The sequence below is a fragment of the Ranitomeya variabilis genome, chromosome 3 (assembly GCF_051348905.1).
Source record: "Ranitomeya variabilis isolate aRanVar5 chromosome 3, aRanVar5.hap1, whole genome shotgun sequence".
Taxonomy (NCBI): domain Eukaryota; kingdom Metazoa; phylum Chordata; class Amphibia; order Anura; family Dendrobatidae; genus Ranitomeya; species Ranitomeya variabilis.
In genome coordinates, this window is record NC_135234.1 from 662418417 (window position 1) to 662441434 (window position 23018).

At 42.3% G+C, this 23018-nt stretch overlaps 1 protein-coding gene across 2 annotated transcripts in view; it reads right to left on the reverse strand.

The window, feature by feature from the left end:
- Positions 1–8065: 8065 nt before the first annotated feature.
- DIP2B (disco interacting protein 2 homolog B) overlaps positions 8066–23018 on the reverse strand; it is a 196761-nt gene continuing 181808 nt past the window's right edge. For both annotated transcript variants that reach the window (XM_077297861.1, XM_077297862.1), the window contains exons 32-38: positions 22696–22866; positions 20559–20620; positions 16210–16267; positions 12050–12124; positions 11419–11593; positions 10989–11112; positions 8066–9277 (exon numbers count right to left, since the gene is read on the reverse strand). In XM_077297861.1, the coding sequence (XP_077153976.1) occupies positions 9025–9277; positions 10989–11112; positions 11419–11593; positions 12050–12124; positions 16210–16267; positions 20559–20620; positions 22696–22866 (918 nt within the window). In that variant the 3' untranslated portion in view covers positions 8066–9024. The remainder of the gene's footprint in view (positions 9278–10988; positions 11113–11418; positions 11594–12049; positions 12125–16209; positions 16268–20558; positions 20621–22695; positions 22867–23018) is intronic.

Consider the following 23018-nt stretch of genomic DNA (forward strand, 5'->3'; position numbering starts at 1 on the left):
CAGAGCCTGGTGTGGGCAGGGGCAGCTTCTTCAGCTCTGCTGTATTGCCAAGTCTAAAATCTCTGTGCCAGAATGGCTGCACCCAGTAAACTAAGTAATACATCCTTGGATTAAGCTTCACTTTGCGAACATTACTCTGCCCTCAGTTAAGGTAGCAAAAACCTGGTGACAGATTCTCTTTGAGCAGTCAACCTCAGAATAGAAAATCTGAAGAGGGGGGGGGGGGGGGTGTGTGCTAAGGGAGCCGAGGCCCTGGAATTGTCGACTTTGCCCCCCCCATACACACGTAATGCCGCCCTGACTAACTAGGGCATATTTTTGGAGTTGAGTTTATATTTGAAGCATACTCAAAAGCATGAAGAATCTTGCTGGGACTTATTTTCAGAGGTCTTTGTTTCGAGGAAACACAATAGTTACTTGGATTGTGGTGTAGTTTCTAGGTAAGCAAATGCTTATGCAGATGTAATTTTTTATTTACGTAAGTGTTCTCTCTATACCCATCTTAGTCTTTTGGGATGTTCACATATCCATTTTTTGGTATGCAGATTGTCCTTAAAAAAAAAAAGAAGGAAACATCCAAAGAATGGATAGCACACTAATATCATCTGAATCCTGTCTGTTTTTTAGAGTGTAATGGGTTGGAGAAACTTGGATTTTTTTTTTACACTCAAGAATAACAGATAAACACACGGAGCAAAAAAAGCATGAGAACAACATCCAGTAAACAGAATTAGGTCTACGGCCCTCAAATCGGACATCCATTTTTCACATATGTTTTTCAAAATTTTTTATTAAAAAGTCTATGGTGCTATTTTTATGGGCCTCATGTCCAATCAAAAACAGTCTGATCATTTTTTTTTTGTGAAGTCATGGGTCACAATTACACATCCAAGTTGATGGGTCCTTGAAAGATCATGAACAGCACACAGGCAAGCCATCCACGGCTGCAATTAAAATTGTAGTGGATAGGAGAAACTATGTAATTTTTTTTTTTTTTCAGGGGTGAAAAATTACAGATGAAACACTGATGGCAAAAACTGACACATGAACCACTCACTGATGAAAATAGGATCCAAAACTCTGATGAAAAATTGGGATGTTTTCTGTGTATGTGAAAAATCACGGATGTCTGAATGAGGCCCAAGATATCGACAAGTTTGGCAGAGTGATGGTTAGGGAAGAAGTTGTGCCTTTCTAATTCCAGGCTGACAATCACATTGTACTCCCCCGAGATAATCCGCCAGTCAACATGTCAGCCGGCAGATTTCTCCTAGAGAACACAGGAGAGCTGGGCTGAACAAGTGCTACTGTGTATGGGAGAGATGGCTGAGATGGCCGTCAACCCAACATTCCGCCAAAGCATCGTTTGGCCGACAGCCATTGTAATGTCTATGTCCGGCTTACGGGTGTGTGTTTGTGATCTATCTGATAAGCATATCCTTAAATTTCCATTAACCTAACAAAGAATGTCCTATTTCTCTGGCAGACCTTGCTTGTTGGCTAATAGAGGGGATGCCAACCACAAGACCCCCCCATTTCTATGATGTTCATATGCCCTTAAAGATATATTAAGAGATATAGCCTATAATTGCGGTCCAGCTCAATACTGAATTGGCGCTGTGCTGTCATCAGTACATTACCCATCAGGGACGGGTCCACTGCAGGAAAGAATGGCAAATATAGTGGTATTACATATTTTATATCAATATTTTGAAGATCTGTTAAACAATTTTAGTAATGAAAAACAAAGAGGTCAATGGGATTAATTTCTCTTCCAAATTACCAAAACCCAACGGTTAAAAAATAGCAGAATTTTCCCATTGCTTGACACCTAGTGAAATGATCAGATAAAGCACAAACTAGTTTTATTTACATATGATCTGTATAAAGACAATATGACATCCGTAAAGCAAACAGTAATGGAAATGTTCCAAGTGGTAAAACCATGCGGCACACATAGGATACAAAAGGTTCAAGTTTGCTCGTCTTTTATAATCTGTAAACAAGTGTTAACATTTAATGAAAAAAAAAAAAGACTTGGATGGACGTCCCTGCACATAGCATAATGTAACAAGAATTTCCAAACTTATGTAATCTTTACTAAATATGATTCATAGTGATTGTAACCATTTAAATAAGATAAAGTAAAGTTTGTCAGGAATGTATATCAGGAATAGCCAAGTACTAAACATAGAAGACAAAAAGTAACCTATACCTATAGTAGCCCCGATCAAATGTCACCACTGCGGCCATAGCTCAGCCAGTAGATGGCCTCCGCTGACCTCGCTCAGTAACCATCTAAATGGCTTATGTGGCTCACATACTTCTTACATGGAATCGGACATGAGTTTTATACTGCCCAAATCTCGGAGCATGTAAAATCCTGATCCTGCAGAGTTTAAATGGGAATAAAGAGAGGGGATTTATTAAATAATTTAAAAGTTTTCTGCAGTAAATTTATTTATTTTTTTAAATGTATAACTTTATTTGTTATTCAGCTTTAGAAGTGGTAGCAAAAGTGGGGCCCATATTCGAAAATTTGCTATGAATTATGTAAAAAGTTCTAAAAAATTAAATTGCTCAATACACAAGGAAACGTACATTTCGGGCCAAAAATGTGTCAAATTTCTAACAAGGTTCGCATCTCTTAGTAAATTTGGCATCTTTTACTCCAACGTACCTGAGTTGAAGTATTGGTAAATTTAACCCAGGTTTTATAAAATGAGCAGGGTTCAATGACCGGATTCTTCATATACAGAAAAATGGACAAACCGGGCAGGGAGAGGCCGAGCGGGGCAGGGAGAGGCCAGAGGGGAGCTGCGCAGGGAAAAGCCAGAAGGGAGCAGCGCAGGGAGAAGCCAGAAGGGAGCAGCGCAGGGAGAAGCCAGAAGGGAGCAGCGCAGGGAGAAGCCAGAAGGGAGCAGCACAGGGAGAAGCAGGAAGGGAGCAGCGCAGGAAGAAGCCAGAAGGGAGCAGCGCAGGGAGAAGCCAGAAGGGAGCAGCGCAGGGAGAGGACGACCGAGCCGGGCGAGGCCAGAGGGGAGCCACTGGCTACACATGGTTTGGGCAGAATAAAACTGAGGTTTTAGCTCTCATTAGTCTTGTTTTTGTCTATTGTAGAATTTTGAACTATTTCCTAATAATAAATCTAGTTGCAGTGAAAAGCTGGTGGCACGTGCTCCGTTGAAATGAATGAAAGTTATGTGATTCTATGAGCACTTTCACTGGGTAACATTTCCCTAGCAGACCAGTTTCCATGCAGGAAATGTAATAAGGCTACGTTCACATTTGCGTTGTGCGCCGCAGCGTCGGCGCCGCAGCGCACAACGCAAACAAAAACGCAGCAAAACGCACGCTAAAACGCTGCGTTTTGCGCCGCATGCGTCCTTTTTGGCCGAAAGTTGGACGCAAAAAAAATGCAACTTGATGCGTTTCTTGCGTCCAACGCTTGCGGCCATGCGGCGCAAAACGCAGCACAACGCATGTCCATGCGCCCCCATGTTAAATATAGGGGCGCATGACGCATGCGGCGACGCTGCGGCGCCCGACGCTGCGGCGCTGACCGCAAATGTGAAAGTAGCCTAACGGCGCTGTTAACCATGCCAGTCTAACCACATGTACCCATCAGCAGGAAGCTCCCAATGATAGCATTTACCTGCACTAGGCAGTAAAGATGAGCTCTTATCAGGTCCTGCCGAACTTATATACTGTACTAAATTAGGACTTAGGCCATGTTCACATGTCCAGTAATGATCCCTTTGAACGGATCCAGCAGAAATCTGTTAGGCTAGGGTCACATTGCGTTAGGGCAGTCCGTTTAGCGCATAGCGCTACGGACTGCGCTAACGCAATGTTCCAAAAGGGATCGCGTTATCCGATCCCGCTAGAGCAGATCCCCGATCTGCGCTAGCGAGGAACAGACCGCGAACGCTGCAAGCAGCGTTCGCGGGCCGTCACTCACATGACGGCACATTGCTAGCGCACGCCCAATGTGGGCGGGCGCTAGCGATGTGTTCGCCATTACAGGCAATGGCGGCGTTAACGGACTATGTTACACCGCGTTATGCCGCGGTGTAACGTAGTCCGTTAAACGCGGTCACATAACGCAATGTGACCCTAGCCTTAGGAAAAAAGTTGTGCTGACAACTTTTTAGTCCGTCATTCGGTGATCTCTACTGGAACCGTGTTTTTTTTTTAAATGATCTTTTTTTTAACATTGGAGTCAATGGAGCCCATTTGTATCTAATCCAGCAAGAAAAAGGCTTTTCTTGACTAATCTGTTACAAATAAATGACAATGGATGCCACATTAATGTGTTTTTTTTCCCATTGACTTCAGTGTTAAAAAACAAAACAAAAAAACCCGGTTCCAGTAGAGATCAGTTAGTGAGTAACGAGCTAAATCGATGTCAGCACAACTTTTCCTAACAGGTTTCTGCTGAATCCGTTCGAATGGATCATTTCCGGGTATGTGAATATGGCCTTATATGCAGCGTTGGAAAAAAAGTGCTCATCCAGAATTTATCTGACCTGGGAGAAAGCGGAGTGCCTACAAATCCCTGAATGTCTCCGGAGTAAGAGGCTGCCTGCCTGGAGTGAGATAAAGCGGCACATTATAATGCACTGTATGGGGAAGAAAATCTAATTAAGGGTCTGTTGAGAATCTCACAGAATTTTTGCTCCTATGAACTAGCACTTCTGAACTATGACTTAAGATTATTCCTTTGCTACATGTAGAGAATGATTAATAGGCTAAAAACCTGTAAAAACAAGCAACATATAATACAGGAATAAAATAAAATGACATCTGTGTATGTTATAATCGTGAAACCAGTTGCTACGCTCCTTTTATTTACAAGGTGGATTTAAACCAAGTCATTGATCTGTACTATAAAACACAAAATGGGAAGCGCACTGATGTCCGATCGGATGAATCTGCTACAATGATATGATGGGGACATACAACAAAGTAGTTAAAACCTAGTGAGAATTACTGTTTACCAGTGGGGAAAAAAAAAAATCTGGATAATTTATCATCTGCATGATTTACAGAAAAAAATAACTTCAATTGTTAAAACCCTGCCATCTAAAATGCTGGTTAAAAAAGACCCCCTCCCCCACATTGGTACCACCTGCCAACCCTCCCCTGAGACTACAGTATGCGGCAATAAGAAAATAGATGAAGTGAAGGATTTCTTTAATATATTTTGTAAAAATCTTTAAACTTGTGCAAATTATTCCACCATTAGTGGTCCTCGCGTTTACTGTACATTCACTCCTTAGGTCCTTAGCAATGTGCAGACAAGCCCCCCACCATGTATGAATGTCTAGATCATCTCGGCAAAGCAAATGGTTTTATTCACACTGGTATTTGGATGTGTGCAGTTTAGCACCAGTTGGGAATTTGATGTGAAGCCAATGACACACGTAAAAGCAGATACTAAATATTTGCTCATTAATATATGGCCAACAGCTCCGAACATGTGAGCTTGCCCAATAGTATGTTAGTTCGAAGGGCTGCTATCAAATGTAGATGGGTGGTCTAGTCTGATTGTTAATGGGGTCTGAAAAATATCTAATGTCTGATGACAACTTTGATATTGGCTCCTTATGTGTTCACCTGTGATTGACCACCATGTGGCGATTTGCTAGGAATGTGGTTTATACCAATGAACGCTACTGGAATGCTTCACATGATGACACCAAACACACTGTGGTATCGCTTGCATTCATATATCAGAATAAAACTATGTGCTTTTGTCTTTGGAGAGATGATTTCTAATATTATAAAAAAAAAAAGATCTGTCATGTTTAAAAAAAAAAAAAGTAAAAATCTAATAATTTCTATCGAGCCTGTAAGTTCTCATGTGGTGTTGTATTTCACATATCATAGGTCTGCTTAAAAGAAAAGAAAATGGTTTTGGTACCGTATTGGCCAGTTGAAAAAAAAATGTTGACTGTTCTCAGAGCGAGAAACTAATAATCTTGTAGTTACGATACCTTTTATTGGCTACCAAAACTAAAATAAGTGACGTTACGAAGCAAGCTGTCGGGACTTCTTAGAACCACAAATCTATGTCAGTGTCATGTCTCTGCTCTTTTTGTGCATAGAATATATATAATGTTTCTTCAGATACTTTGTTATAGAATGCCTGAGGAAAAAACCTAAGAAGACTGGAAAGCTTGCTTATTTTATTTATTTTTTTATCATAAGTACAAGATTATTATTTGTTTCTCCCAGGGAGAACAATCAATCATAGGTCTGATTCACATTGTGTTTTCCACAAATAATGAGAGTCAGACATGCGCTGATGGAGCCATTATTTTCAATAAGGCAGATTCCAAAATATTCACGAAGAAAGTTCAGGAGGCCTGGATGCTTTTCTTGATAAATAGAATATCACAGGTTATGGGTACTAGACTCAGTGATGGGACATTAATCCTGGGAACTTGTCTGATGAGGAGTCAGGAAATAATTTTTTCTCCTCATTTGGAGCAATTCGCATCGGCCTCATGGGGTTTTTGTTTTTCTCTTTATCAATGTGTTAAGTTCTATAGGTTGAACTCTATGAACTTATGTCTACTTTCAACCTTAGAAACTATAAAACGTGACCTCCTTTCTGGTGGTATACGCCCTTTAAGGCAGACACAATAGCATACGATGGATGAAAGTCCCTGATATTTTCAGGAATGGGCAGACAAATTCTCATCTTCATAGATGGATATTGCTGGACACAGCCTGGAAAAACATGCAGTTTGGCAATGTACTGTTCATTAAAATTTGAAGCAATCCTTTAGATATTAACAATTTCCCTTACAGCCGATTGTCTATAAGTCCAACTACCGCCGCTGTATATCCTATAAGCACTATAAGCATGGCACCGAGACTGGCCAGATTCAAAAAAGTGCTTATAAGCTCAATAGAAAAGAGCTTTTAAGCACTGTGCACGTTCTGTTGTCTAGCAGCCGGTGTCGATCTCCAGTAAATGGTAAAATTGCTTGTATCTCCAACAATGTCCAAAAAGATCCATTTAAGAAGATTTCAATCCTTTTTCAATCCTCGTTTTCCCTGACGCCTGAGGAGTAGAACGTTACTGAAGATCTGCCCTTTTGGCGAGTTAGGAGGCTTCAACTATTTAGTGAGATCCTTTTGACCGGAAAACGGAAAATGAGAACTGCCGGCTACTAGAAGATGAAGAAGACACGTTTCCCTAGCATGATATATTACAAAGTTTCATAAATTCTACTTGTTAATATAACAATAGGTATGGTTTGTGTTCCACAGAACGTCTTTACCTATCTACTATCATCTAGGATTCACAGCTTTTGGGTGGTCCAATTCAATATTCACATCTAAAAACATAACTACGGAATCCTAACGATATAAAAGAAAACGGCTAATGATACAGATCAGAGAGTGTAAAACGTGACACTTACCTGTAACTTTGCAAGAGAACTTACTTGTGGACCATGAAATTAGATAAACCCTAGCAAATATGACCAAGTCACAGACATTCATATGGGAGAACATACTGATGTATGACGTAACGCTTTACAGTGTGCTACTAAGTCAGTGATTACATATATGCCCAGGTTACGGTGCCAAGCGCGGCACGCACCCCTGCTGCCAATCACGTAGGTGGATGCGGCATGCAGCTTAGTAGATCTATTGGACTTGAACCACTTGCATGTGCATAGTGCTACTCCTAATCTTGGATACTGCTGTCTGGCAAGTGACTAGAATAAGAAATACAGCTGACATTAGCAGTAGTAACCAGTGTAAATATAGAAAAGTAGCATTCTAGTTGCCAGCATAATGTACAATCGCTGTGACAGAGGCCATCTCCGAACCCTATTGAGAGTCGTCCTGGGAGCAGAGTGCATATATGACTATTGCAGATCAGCCAGGTAGTATGACGGCGGAGTATATGGAAAGCTGGGGATGAATAATGACAATCCAGATCATAGCCATCGAAGAGAATCGCTTACTCCCTTGCCACAATGGAAAGAAGGCAGTAATGAAAAAGTGCATCGATATCGAGTTCTGTTTTGTTTGTGTTTTTTTTACCTGCTGGCAATACAGTTGAGTAGTTAGCAAATTTCCAAAAGACAAATTCATTAAAACATTCAGCATATATTTAACAACATATATTAGTAGGCAACAAAATACTTCTGTATGGATCAGGACGATCGTTCTATCACTTGCATTGTCTATGACAGGGGCAGGTAAACGATAGCTTGACTGCGGCGTATGAACAGGGGCTTGTCTGGTCACTCGGCCGGTAAGCTACAGCTGGCGCGCCCCTGTACTCTATATACTCAAAACCTAGTAAAAATGCTAAACCCTCTGCGATTGCCATAGAACAATTCAACATCACCTCCATATTTACCACGAGCGGATCTGAATGGTGATAATTGTTATATTAATATTTACATATTTAAAATATAGGCAGAATATTTTACATTTAAGACCTATCTAAATGAAAAATCTAAATTCTACACAGTTTGTTTTTTTTTTCCTAAGTTGAACGCCCCACCTTAGTAGCATCCAGGCTCAGCAGACGGTGGGCTCTGTCGCACTGTAGCAGGGCACTCATGGCACCATTATGAAGAAGCAGTTTTACTACCTAATTTTAATTTAATAAGACAATACAAAGCTACCGCTGCAAATATCAAGGATTTAAAAAAAATAAATCCTTTCAATATTAAATAAATCTCCACTGAAGAACTATGTAAGCGTACATGCAGAGTGCCCAGTATGCGCTGGCACCACAGATGCTGTACCCCCACCAACCGTTCTGTAGCTAAAATACATTAACGTCCAGTGACTTGCTTTTTAATACTACCGTAGCACAGTGTTCCCTTTCATAAAATTATGCAGACAGACCATGATCTACTAGAGGTTATGCTAAAAGATAACACACGTTTTAAACTATTATCAAGCATTGGAATTTTGTACGTGAAATTTTGACAAAAATAAGAGCCCGGTGGCATGTCTTGAATGGTCAAGTTCAGTCTATTGTCTTTACATGTTGTACGCAACATAGATCGGATCTAAATGATCCGCTAAGAAACTGTCCCGTAGATGCATCCTCTGTTTTTCCCCTCGAGAGTTGATAGGGATGACTCCAGGATCCACCACCACCACCACTCCCACGATCAAGTAATGTTCTTCCAGCACAACGTTGGTCACAAGAGGAACCAGGTCCAGAGCTTCTTGTTCAGAGCCACAAAGCTCAACCACGACCACCAACAGGTTGGTCCATGTGAACACAGCACTGTTTTCAAAGAAAGGAACACCAAAGAAGAAAATGTTTCAGCCATATAAAAGTGACACTGCAAAATTGTAAGCTCTTTTGACAAATTGTATTAATTTACTATATTTTTCAGACTATGGGACACACGATAAAAAGGCTCACCCCAGTTTTACATATTAAAAAACTGAAACAGTACTTCCTAATCAGTGGGACCCCCCTGGTGGTGTAAATAAGTAGAAGAGCCAATAGCATCAGGGGTCAATAATGTGCTCTAGGGTGTTCTACAGGGTCTGCCATGTTAACCATCAGATCCCATTAGTGCTTCTCTGCAGCATTCACATTATACACACAACACTGCTGTATGCACAGTAGACTCACAGCACTGCTGCACGAACAGTATATACACACACAGCACTGCTGCACGAACAGTATATACACACACAGCACTGCTGCACGAACAGTATATACACACACAGCACTGCTGCACTAATAGTATATACACACACAACTCTGCAGCACTAACAGTATACATACAACTCTGCAGCACACACAGCACTGCAGCCCTAACAGTACATACACACAGCACTAATAGTACACAACTGTGCACTAACAGTACATTCACACAGCACACACTGCACTAACCGTACGTACACACACAACTCTGCAGCACACACTGCACTAAGTACATTAACACAGCACTGGAGAACTAACAGTACATTCACACAGCACTGCTGCTCAGTACATATACACAGCACTGCTGCACTAACAGTATATACACACACAACTCTGCAGCACACACTGCACTAACAGTACATACACACTGCACTAATAGTACATACGCACTGCTGCACTAACAATACATACACAACTCTGCAGCACAGTAAAAACATGAACTGGATTTCTGCATATAAACATATATACACACACCACTGCTGTGGGAATCCTACAATGATTTTAATAAGTAGCTTAGTGCAGGTATAACCCCCCAAACTTTCCCACTTTCTCAAGACTTGATTGATATCCTAGAAGGTCTTTCAGGTCCAGTGTTCACTGGTGTGCGATTTCAGGACCTGCAGTATAGTGAGGACTGTGCCGGTCCCCCTTGAGCTTTAGTGATGTGCAGGTTCTGCTTCCTCTTCTGCCCTGCACAGATCAGATAGATCAGTGTCGGGCAGGAGGAGAGAGAATTGTGCCGCTGCATAGTTCTCTCACTGATCAGTAATAAAGCTATAGGAGCACTCCTCTCCATCCACAGAGAAAGCTGCCCCCTGAATTTCTGATTTCTTTTTGCCCTGTAGTCAGAGAAATACAGTAATTTAAATGTATGTATCTGATCCTAAGTGGTAAAAGCATATTTTTATTTTGCAGAGCTGCATTTAGTGTTCTGTTTTCTGCCTGAAATTTCCCGATACCCCTTGCTTATTCAGTGACTGCAGAAGGCTTGCTATGGAGTTTTGGTAAGTACGGGCTTCACACCAAGGACTATGCAGTAATCTGATGCAGAAAACAACTAAAGAACATTGCTTATAAATGTCAGCATACTGGTAAGGGTGTATAGGTGTGCGCGTCACAGACTAATTGGACGGTCAAATACAGCTCTGTAGAATAGAACGTAACTCAGATAAGACATTTGCATTGTTGCTCTTTATGAAGATTATATCTACCTCCTTTTCACGTATAACCATATGTCTCCATACTTACACACGTGTATTAATTCACGTGTCATACGTACCACTCAGCAATGCTCCGGTGTGTGCGTGACACTGAGGTTTCAATGTCTATGGGATGGTAGCGCAGTCCCCTCAGCTCCAGTGTTTCATCCAGTGCTCCAACAACAAATAAGGCATCATGCCGTTCTACAGATGGAAACAAATAACTGAGCAAAACTTATATTGTGGGAGAAAAAAGCCAAACTGGATCACATAAAGCATTTGCAGCACGTGTTCTCAGTGTCATCGCAACAGCGGGGGTGGGGATCCAGTGACTAAGTGAAATAGTCCAATCAGGGAGATATTAGATTTGGGACCACACTACAAGCCTAGAGATCAGACCATTTGTCCACCCTTGTTAAATATAAGTTAGTCCCGAAAAACCCTTTTAAAGTGAAGACTGTGGTTACAAGTGTACAGTTAAACAAATAAATCTCTAGACGACTTCCGTACCTCCACTTGCATCCGTCAGTTCTGTCCTACGAACAAAGCCAAGGTATCCAGTTCTTGCCCAAAGGGTCTGAGTGTCCCCGAAGCTGAGTTTGGTGTTAAAGTGATCAGCCTGCAGACTTTCACTGTCGTATATAGTGTAGTATCCACTGGCCGTGTGCGGACTGTTCACCCATATCTATGGCAAGAGAAGCAGACAATTAATAGCTGGAAATCCACACTGTAGTTAGATCAAAATGGGAGGTCTGGAATGGAGCTAAGCAATAAGTGAGGACAACGCAACAAGCACACAACCCTACAAGTGACGTAGTCACATATGGTGGCCTCATTTCCTCTTTTGAAGGTACGTATAGGGAAACTAGGCAAAAATTGGCAGTTGGACATCTTAGCAAGCAAACCCAGTGCCATCTTATAGTTTATTAAGACCTGCCATTTTTGATCAGCTGGAGAGATGTCTTAAAGTGATGGCTATATTTACACTCAGGATTAGTCTGTCATAGAAACTACACGACTACTGGTTCATATAGGAAGGCAACGTATTTATTTGAAACACTATTAAAAGTAATAGAAAATAAGTAATTCCAGAATCCTCAGTGATTACACAAATGTCACCTATTTTACAGCGAGCACCTACCTCACCAAGATGGGAATCTCCCAGGGGTCCTTTGGTCTCTGGATTAACAATAATCACTGTGACTCCAGGTAAAATCTGAAATAATCGAATAAATCGAACCATAACAGTAGTAAAGGAAGATAAACACCAGGAGCTCCATACGGATTCAACTTAATATACACTGCTCAAAAAACATAAAGGGAACACTTAAACAATACAATGTAACTCCATGTCAATCACACTTCTGTGAAATCAACCTGTCCAGTTATGAAGCAACACAGATTGTGAATCAGTTTCTCCTGTTGTGCAAATGGAACAGACAACAGGTAGAAATTATAGGAAATTATCAAGAAAACCCCTATATAGGAGTGGTTCTGTGGGAGTTGACCACAGACCATTTCTCTGTTGTCATCCTTTTTGGCTGTTTTGGTCAGTTTTGCATTTTGTCATTGCTGTCACCCATAGAGGTACTGTGCAATAACATGAGAAGATGTCTACAGTACAACCAACAGAAGTTGCTCAGGTAGTGCAGATCATCCAGGTTGGCACATCAGTGCGAGCTGTGACTAGAAGGGTAGCTGTTTCTGTCAGCACAGTGTCCAGAGCATGGAGCAGATTTGGTACCAGGAGACAGAACAGTACACCAGGAGATGTGTAGGGGGTTAACTCCTCATTGTGCAAGGAGGAATAGGAGTAGCAGTGCGAAAGCCCTGAAAAATGACCTCCAGCAGTCCACTAACATCCATTTGTTTTCATTCAAAAGTTTAGAGATGGTTGCATTAAGTTCACCTGAAAAGGTTAAGAGTGCATTTTAGGATCATCCTGAAATTTTTCTAGGAAGCCAAATATCCCTATCTTTTTGTGAGTAGTGTATATGAGACCGCCTGTTTTCATAAAACTGATCAGCCAAGTAATGTGTATCGGGGCATCTCGATCCCCCTCCGACAACAGATGTAAACAAAGACAAGAAGTGGGCTACTGGATCTAATCTGCCCAATTCTTTTGTTCTTGAGCAGATAAGCCCAAAGGAAGGACTCTGCAAGCAGCTTACCCTCTTCTTTCTACAGAGGGCACATGCATGTGTTTGGCTGTCAGCTACCTAATGTGTTTGGCCAGCCAAAGTGGCTACGTACATTAACCCTGCTGTTCTGTTCGTTTCCACTATACACTTTTACTGCTCCGGTCATTTTTGACCGGACCTATTAAAATGCTGTTTTAGCTACTTAAAAATTTTTTTTTGAATACCTGTTGCATTATTATACTGTATGTGAACATGGTTGGTCATTATAAAAAAAAAATACGCAAAAAAACGCAATTTTTTTTATTTATTTTGTGTTTATAAAGGTTACAAGGGCTTATTGAATTCTGCACAGAAATTACAAATTTGAGCTTAACTAACTAACTATAACAACTACTACTACTACTACTATAACAACAACTATAACTAACTGTAACTATAACTAAAATTAACTATAGTATAAAATTTAACTGCGTGCAAACATTTTGAAAAAAATAGTAATAGTAAAAATAATAAAAAAAAACACTGTTGTGTCTTGAGTGAAATAAAACATGGAACTATGTACACCACCTCTTTTGCTGAGAATACCTTGTGGAAGCTCAGGCTTGTTTTTTCAACAAAGGAGTCTAATATATCCTGGACCTCTATATGCCTCCCTTCCCCACTCTGGTGTTTTTACCATATGCTTTGTGTACTTAAGGCCCCGTCTCACATAGCGAGATCGCTAGCGAGATCGCTGCTGAGTCACAAGTTTTGTGACGCAACAGCGACCTCAGTAGCGATCTCGCTATGTGTGACACGTACCAGCGATCAGGCCCCTGCTGCGAGATCGCTGGTCGTGTCAGAATGGCCTGGACCTTTTTTTGATCGTTGAGGTCCCGCTGACATCGCTGAATCGGTGTGTGTGACACCGATCCAGCGATGTCTTCACTGGTAACCAGGGTAAACATCGGGTTACTAAGCGCAGGGCCGCGCTTAGTAACCCGATGTTTACCCTGGTTACCAGCGTAAATGTAAAAAAAAACAAACAGTACATACTCACCATCTGATGTCCGTCAGATCCCTTGGCGTCTGCTTCCTGCTCTGACTGAGCGCCGCAAAGTGAGAGCACAGCAGTGACGTCACCGCTGCGCTCTGCTCTCAGCTCTCACTGTACGGCGGCTCAGTCAGAGCAGGAAGCAGACGCCAAGGGACCTGACGGGCAACAGATGGTGAGTATGTACTGTTTGGTTTTTTTTACATTTACGCTGGTAACCAGGGTAAACATCGGGTTACTAAGCGCGGCCCTGCGCTTAGTAACCCGATGTTTACCCTGGTTACCCGGGTGCTGCAGGGGGACTTCGGCATCGTTGAAGACAGTTTCAACGATGCCGAAGTCGTTCCCCTGATCGTTGGTCGCTGGAGAGAGCGGTCTGTGTGACAGCTCCCCAGCGACCACACAGCGACTTACCAACGATCACGGCCAGGTCGTATCGCTGGTCGTGATCGTTGGTAAATCGCTTAGTGAGACGGGGCCTTTAGTCCTGCCAATAAAGCTCATTTGCATTTGAATTTGAAATGGCTGGCTGAACTGCTTACTTACTGTTAAGAAAAAAAAAAAACACCAGACACCACCCCCTGGGCTCCAACACCACAAGGTCTGCTTTGCACAGAGAACCAGCATAAGGAAAATTAAAAAAAAAGCAGGGTAAATACCGTATTTTTCAGACTACAAGACGCACTTTTTCCCCCCCAAAAAAAGGGGGGGGGGGAAAAAGGGGGTGCGTCTAATAGTCGTAATGCAGGCTTACCCGCAGAGGTGTGGTGGCGGCGGCAGAGGTGCGGCGGCAGAGGTGCGGGGATGAGGAGGCGCAGTAAGCGGGGTCCCTTTCACCGGTGAGATGATGCAGCAGCCCGGTAAGCAGCAGAGCCGGGTGAATCATGTTGTTATCAGTGGTGGCGGCCATCTTCCTGAGGCCGCGCATGCGCAGATGGAGTGCTCTGCTTCCCGGGGCTTCAGGAAAATGGCCGCGGGAGGCCGCGCGTGCGCAGATGGAGATCGCGGTGGCCATTTTCCTGAAGCCGAGTTCACAGATTTAGCTCTTGGCTTCAGGAAAATGGCAGCCGCGATCTCATCTGCGCACGCGCGGCCATTTTCCTGAAGCCCCGGGAAGCAGAGCACTCCATCTGCGCACGTGCGGCCTCAGGAAGATGGCCGCCACCACCGATAACAACATGATTCACCCGGCTCTGCTGCTTACCGGGCTGCTGCATCACCTCACCGGTGAAAGGGACCCCGCTCACTGAGCCTCCTCATCCCTGCACCTCTGCCGGTAACCACTGCTGCAACCCTCCCATGGACACCAGGCTGTGGCGTCGCCCACCTAAGCAGGAAGGGACCCTGCTCAGGTGCACGCCGTACCGCATCACCCCTCCTCTGCCGACACCATGCCTCCTGTGACCCTGCTCTGCCACTGCTAGCCCTCAGGTAAAATACTATAAATTCGAACAATAAGACAGACCCCCATCTTATAAAAAAATCTTTTTTTCTGCAGTTTTCACCCCAAATTTGGGGTGCATCTTATGGTCCGGTGCGTCTTATAGTCCGAAAAATACGGTAACATACAGAGAAAAAAAATTGCACAGAACTGTGCTGAAAGCCAATGCGTATGGTTTGTACTGAAAGCATGTGTAAATCTGCACCTAAAGCAACTGTTTACTTCATAAACAATAGTAGATGCAATAAGTAGTCTCAAAAGAAATTATGACTCATTTGTTTTACTCAAAAAATGGCTGAAATAGCATAAAATGCTATTCAGTCATTTTTGACCGGGAACAGTACAAGTGTAAAAAAAAATGTGGCGCAAAAACTAAACCAAAAAAAAAAAGTGCCCTTAGAAAGAACCCCTCTAATTAGGAAAATAGAAGTAACCATAAGTTTCAGAACCGCATAATGAATTTTTAAAAAATATCAACGTTCAAAAACGGTCATTTTTGACCGAACAGAACAGCAGGGTTAAGAATACACCACTCCTTTACCATAGCTTATTAAAAGGGCCGCATGTAATTCAGCCTGTATGAGATAATTGATTTATTGGGTATAAAGAAGACTTTAAAGCAGCAAACGCACATTATAAAATATAGATGTAGCAGAGGTTATTATGGTCATGGTCTAGAAGCTCACCTTTCCAGACTCCAGGAGAAGCAAACTCTGAGGAGACCCTCTTTCTACCAAGCGTACCCTTAAAATGGATAAGAACAAAATGGTCATTACATAACTTACTGATCTATTGGATCCAAATGATAAAGAATTTAGATGACGAATAAAACAACATACAAGCCATATTTTATATTATACAGTATGTACTATACAGTATATATTTATAAGACTAATGACACATCCTCGGAGTGATGAGGTTACTGATGGTGACGGGCCAGCACACGTGACCTGCCGCGGAGCAGCTGGAGAAATGTAATTAACCCTGATAGAAAATATAGCCTTGACTTTATCTGTCATCATGTGAGTTTATTTTGAAAGAACATTTAAAGTAAAAGAATAATTCCAGAAATTCCAGAAAGTGATTATACAAATATATTGTACAGTGCGCGCGAGGAGCGGAGGATTGGCCATGAACATGTAGTCACACATAAAATGTCCAGGACGGGGTTATAACTAATGCCAGCCCTCCTGACTAGGGTCAGGCGAAACTTCCAATATTGGCTGACGGTCTAACATGTATGGGGGCCTCCCAACTCTCCCAGATGATGATGTTGGGGAAGGAAAGGGTCTGGCTTTATGTTTTCCAGGGAAAAAAAAGCAGCTGTCAGAGCCATTTGAAAGCAGCTTTCTCTGCTCTCCCCGGTGAAAACACACAAACATTCATGTGTATGAGTAAGTGAGTAAGTTTTGCGAGCTGGTGATGGTCGAATGAGCGCTCGGCCACCAGCTATCGTACGTGTAAGGCCAAATTCCAGTCCACCATACACATTAGACTGCTTTCTGCCGAACAGCAGCAACCATCTCTGCCAAACACAGAAGTGCTCGTTCAGCCGAGGATATATTTGTGAGGTGACAAATTCCTTAAATTAGAGCCCCTGAGCTACCAGAAGATTAGAGAGACTCTGTCACGGTCTCTGACCCTGGGAGAGAACGTCTCCCGCACATCACATACTTTTCACAAGCCTCAAAAAAAAATAAAAAAATCTATCAACAGAAATTATCAATTGTTACTATCAGATTTTAGTGATTCATGTTCTTTTGGCAATTCAATTTTTTCATGATCTTTACTAAAAAACAAAATTGCAATTTTTAAAACTGGCCATTGGGGTTATTGCACACACAGACGTCATGTGTTTAGAAATGTTACGAAGAGTTTTCATCAGGCTCCTTATCATCAGAGGCAGGATTGCAAGGACATGTAAGATCTCTATACACAACTGATAATACAGGATCCACCATTCATAGAAGGTGATGTCACATCTGACATTGCTCCCCCTCTTCAAAATGATTTTTGTGGGGGCTCATTGGATGCTTTAATACAAAAGATAGGGTCAGTTCATTGTTTCTACTGTACATGTGGATTTCCTGAAACAGCGGGAATTTAGTCAAAAAAAGACTGTCGCCATTATGGAAATTTTAAGATTTCTATTTCTTTATTTTTAATACAAATTGTGGAACAGAAGAAAAGTAATTGCTAACATTTTTTTAAAATATAGTACTTATCAAAAGTTTGGACACACGTTGCATTGGTTTTCCTTGTTCTTATTGGAATGTGTACATTGTAGGATAAGAATGAAAGCAGCAAAACCACAAAGAAACAATAATGTGAAGAAGTTAGAAACATTTTACTCTGATGACAGATTTACACAACCTTGGCATTCTCTCAAGCAGCCAGGTAGTCAAGAGTAATGGCTACCAGTTAACAGGTGTGCCTCGTCAAGAGTTTGTCATTTGTGGAATCAGAGTCGTCAGAAAGGGTTTATGAATATCAGGTGTGTTTTGTAGAGGCAGTAATGGTACACAGCTCCATACAGTGGAGAGCCATATTTCACTGTTCCAAGTCAGAACATAGCAAGAACCACTCAACAACTTAGAGAGAAATGGCAGTGCATCATTCCTTTAAGACCTAAAGGTCAGTCAATCCCAGAAATGCCTAGAACCTCAAAGGTATCTTCACGTGCAGTCATGAAAACAATCAATCGCTATGGTGCAACTGGCTCTCATCAGGCCCCAGGAAAGAAAGACCAAGAATTACCTCTGCTGCAGAGGATAAGTTTGTCAGAGTAACAAGCCTCAGAAACTGCAAAGTGACAACACCTCATATAACCAACATCGTAAATGATGCATGCACATCAAGTAGCAGACACATCTCAACATCAACTGTCTAGAGTAGACTGTGAGAACAAGCCTCTCTAATCGAATTGCTGCAAAAAAGCCACTACTGGAGACTGCCAACATGAAGAAGAGTCTTAGGGACAAACAACACAGAGAATGGACATTAGATTAGTGAAAATCTGTAATGTGGGTCGGATGAGTCAAAATGTGAGATTTATGATACCAACCACCATGTCTTTGTGAAATTTGAAAATACAAGGCACACATACTCAGCATGGCTAACACAGCATTCTGCAATGACATGCCATCTCATCTGGTTTTTAGTCAGTGAAACCATCATGAGTGTTGCAACAGGGTCATGACCCAAAACACATCTTCAGATTATGGAACAGTTGTGTAACCAAGAAAGAGAGGAATGGAGTGCTGTGACAGATGACATGACCTTCAGAATCAAGATGGAGTGCTGTGACAGATGACATGACCTTCAGAATCAAGATGGAGTGCTGTGACAGATGACATGACCTTCAGAATCAAGATGGAGTGCTGTGACAGATGACATGACCTTCAGAATCAAGATGGAGTCCTGTGACAGATGACAGGACCTTCACAATCAACCGACCTCAACCCAATGGAGATGACTTGGGATGAGTTGGACTGAGTAGTGAAAGTAATGCAGCCAACAAATGCAAAGCACCTCTGTAAACGCCTTCAAGACTGTTGGAAAGCCGATCCAGGTAGCTAAAGTTATTTGAGAGAATGCCGTGGGGGTATAAAGTGGTCACCAGAGGTAAAAGAGTAATCTAATTTCTGGTTTGTTTCACACGTTTCGTTACTTCTTGTTTCCTTACGATTACCTTTGAGGTTTTGCCGCCTTCAGTCTGAATCTTAATGTGCACATTCCAATAAAAACTAGGAAAACTATTGCATGAACAGGTTTGTCCAAACTATTGGCTGGTAATGTACATTTATCACAAAAACCTGATTTAAACAATATGTCACTTAATGATAACACATTCTTTTTAAAAAGGACATATTAAAAAGCTATTTCATGGGGAAAATCATAACCAATGTTGTGGAAAAAAACAATTCTGAAGGCTGATTGATGTATAGACTTGGCAATAATAATAGTTACTTGCTGAATTCTATGAATTTTTGTCATCAGATTGTAATAAGTAACAATGCCATCTGGTCTCCAGCTATAATCAAGATGTCCAGTTCATGTAAAAACATTGACTACAGGAAGCAGCGGATGAGCTACTGGGAGGTTACGAAGGTCATGGCAGAAGGTTTTATCCGGTCACTTGTCAGACAGCCGGAGGTCGCAGAAATGACAGCATCCACAGCGATACCCTGACATTGGCATCCCAGCAGATCCTGGCAAGGATAACCATTATAGCCAGCATGACTAATCTGATGTGTGATGACAATCTGGTATAATGAGGAAGATATTTAACCATTTCACACCATTCAGGAATATACTCCAAAGACATACTGTTGGGGAATCTAGATTGTGAGCCCCAATGAGGACAGTGATGACAATATCTGTAAAGCGCTGCGGAATATGATGGCGCTGTATAAGCAAACCACAATAAATGATTAATTAGTCTGCTTTGCATATTTGTATGGCCACATACTTCTACTATTTCATCATGATTGACACTGCACATGCTGCACTTCACCTCAAAGTGACAAGAAACAATGGCCCCTATGCATGAAAGCCTTACACCAGAAAACTGGCGTAAAAAGGGTTTAAAAGTCGCAACATGAGGCAGCGCAAACATTTTTGACTTGGCATTTTCACACCATTTTTGCCCAGCTCCTACAAAGTGGGCAGAGCTTAGGCGGGATGGGATGTGGTGTCTCCTGCTCGTCAAATTCACGACGCACAATGGTGTTCCTTACTCTAGTCCCTGATTGGCATAAGATTTGTGGTGAGGGGCACACTTTACACCATGACCCTGTTAATGAATCAGGCCCATCGCACTCCACCCCGTCCTCTAACACCGGTGTGAAAAACGCCAGTTTTGATGATTTGGGGACAGTGTATTAATTATAACTTTACTAATTAATATTAATTGCAGCAAAATCATCAATATTTAAAAATTAATTAACTTATAACTTGAACTATAACTAGCTAACATTAAGCATTGGAGGTTTTTCAGCTTTCCAGAAAATGGCAGTATTATAAAACTGAATACCTGTCATGTCGAAGAGATTTGAGATCCACATACACCGTTGTAGGATCTGGCCCTGAGGTTCCCTGGGAAATAAATGAAAAAACAACATCAACATATATAAATGGAAGAAGTTTTCTATACACAGGGATTTTACGACAAAATGCATCTTGTCATAAATTCTAAGATGATTAAAAGTTAAAGGCGTTGTCCAGGACTACAATATTCAAGACTCATCCTTAGAATACCTCATCAATATCAGATGAGTGGGGGTCGGATATCCATCACCAGCCAGTGAACAGCAGGTTCCACAATGGTTCATCACCTGCCAGTGATCAGCAGGTTCCACAATGGTCCATCACCAGCCAGTGATTAGCAGGTTCCACAATGGTCTATCACCAGCCAGTGATCAGCAGTTTCCACAATGGTCCATCACCTGCCAGTGATCAGCAGGTTCCACAATGGTCTATCACCAGCCAGTGATCAGCAGGTTCCACAATGGTCCATCACCTGCCAGTGATCAGCAGGTTCCACAATGGTCCATCACCAGCCAGTGATCAGCAGGTTCCACGATGGTCCATCACCTGCCAGTGATCAGCAGGTTCCACAATGGTCCATCACCAGCCAGTGATCAGCAGGTTCCACTATGGTCCATCAGCAACCAGTGATCAGCAGGTTCCACAATGGTCCATCACCAGCCAGTGATCAGCAGGTTCCACAATGGTCCATCACCTGCCAATGATCAGCAGGTTCCACAATGGTCCATCACCAGCCAGTGGTTAGCAGGTTCCACAATGGTCCATCACCAGCCAGTGATCAGCAGGTTCCACAATGGTCCATCACCCGTCACTGATCAGCAGGTTCCACAATGGTCCATCACCAGCCAGTGATCAGCAGGTTCCACAATGGTCCATCACCAGCCAGTGATCAGCAGGTTCCACAATGGTTCATCACCTGCCAGTGATCAGCAGGTTCCACAATGGTCCATCACCCGCCAGTGTTCAGCAGGTTCCACAATGGTCCATCACCAACCAGTGATCAGCAGGTTCCAGAATGGTCCATCACTAGTCACTGATCAGCAGGTTCCACAGTGGCCAGATGTAAAGAACGTACAGAGTGGAACAGTACAGCCCCGTACTCTGAGTAGTGGCCAATCTCAGGTACCAAAACCCTGCTCCTATGAAGGTGAATAGGAGTGAGCCACAGTAATTGAGAAAGGCCCCTACACAGTGTACGGAGCTAAGCTGCTCCACTCTGCATACTACTGTCATCAACGTACCTGCTAAGAACTCATCGTGGAGACGCCGGGTGTTGGATCTACACAAATATTGTTGTCTGATTCTATGTATAGGTTATCCATATCACAGACCTAGACAACTCCATTAATAACAAGTGAAATTTCTTTTTTTTTCTCTTTTTTAAAAGGGGTTGTCCACTACTGGACAAAATAAAATCAATATATACTCACCTTCTACATAGCTGCCATTCAAGTGATGTCAGTGCTGCTATTCTCAGGGGGGCAATGTAACAATATGACTGCTGTATACTGTGACCGCTGCAACAAATTGCTGGTCATCTGAGTGGATATCCACTCTAACAAAATAGTAAAGTCTGCAGTCGGTCAGCGTCCACTGATAGCAATCAAGTGACACAACAGTGTCATGTCACCCGCTGTAAGAGCAGCACTGGAACGGCGCCACTGCAGGAGGAGAATAGACGTTGTTTTTATTTCAGTGGGGCCTTGAATTAAATCAGAAGTTGTCCAGTAGTGGACAATCCCTTTTAGTAGTTTGGGTGTACCTGCAATGAAAGCTAAAAACATCATTGCACTCTTTGATCCTTATGGCTGAATGTCTCTCGGCTGTTTAATAGTCACAACACATGCAGGGAGGATTGCCTACCAAACAGACATGCAGCCGCGGGGACTCAGATATTTTTCAAGCACGCTAAAGACACTTGGTTAGCACACGAGCGTGCTCAGATAACACCTTATCCGAGTATGTTCGCTCCTCACTATTCACTAACAGAACGTTGCTAGGATAGTCAGCCATGCTGCAGATCCTCTGATGCTGGTCATGGTCACGGTTTCTACAAGTGTGTAACTCATATTACATCTCTCCTCCCTACTATACCATAACGCAGTCTCTTCATTTCTAATTACCTGTAAACATATTGCAGTATTCACTCTTGATCCAAAGGTAGTACTAACAGCACGTGGAGACAGACCAAGGTCTTTGAAAAGTTTGGAGAACGAGTACGTGAGGGCAACTCTTGGACGTTCTTCTGCCACCACAACACAAGTTCGTACATAAGATAGATTTATTCCTCTGGTCTGTAAAAGAAAATATCAGATGAGTGAAATCCAATCAGAGTATAAGGACACAGCCGGGACGTAGGAATAGCTGTTTGTTCATCAGACTTTATACACCAAGAACTCATCCCACAGTGTTTTGTAGTCACATTATGTGTAATTCAGGTTATAGA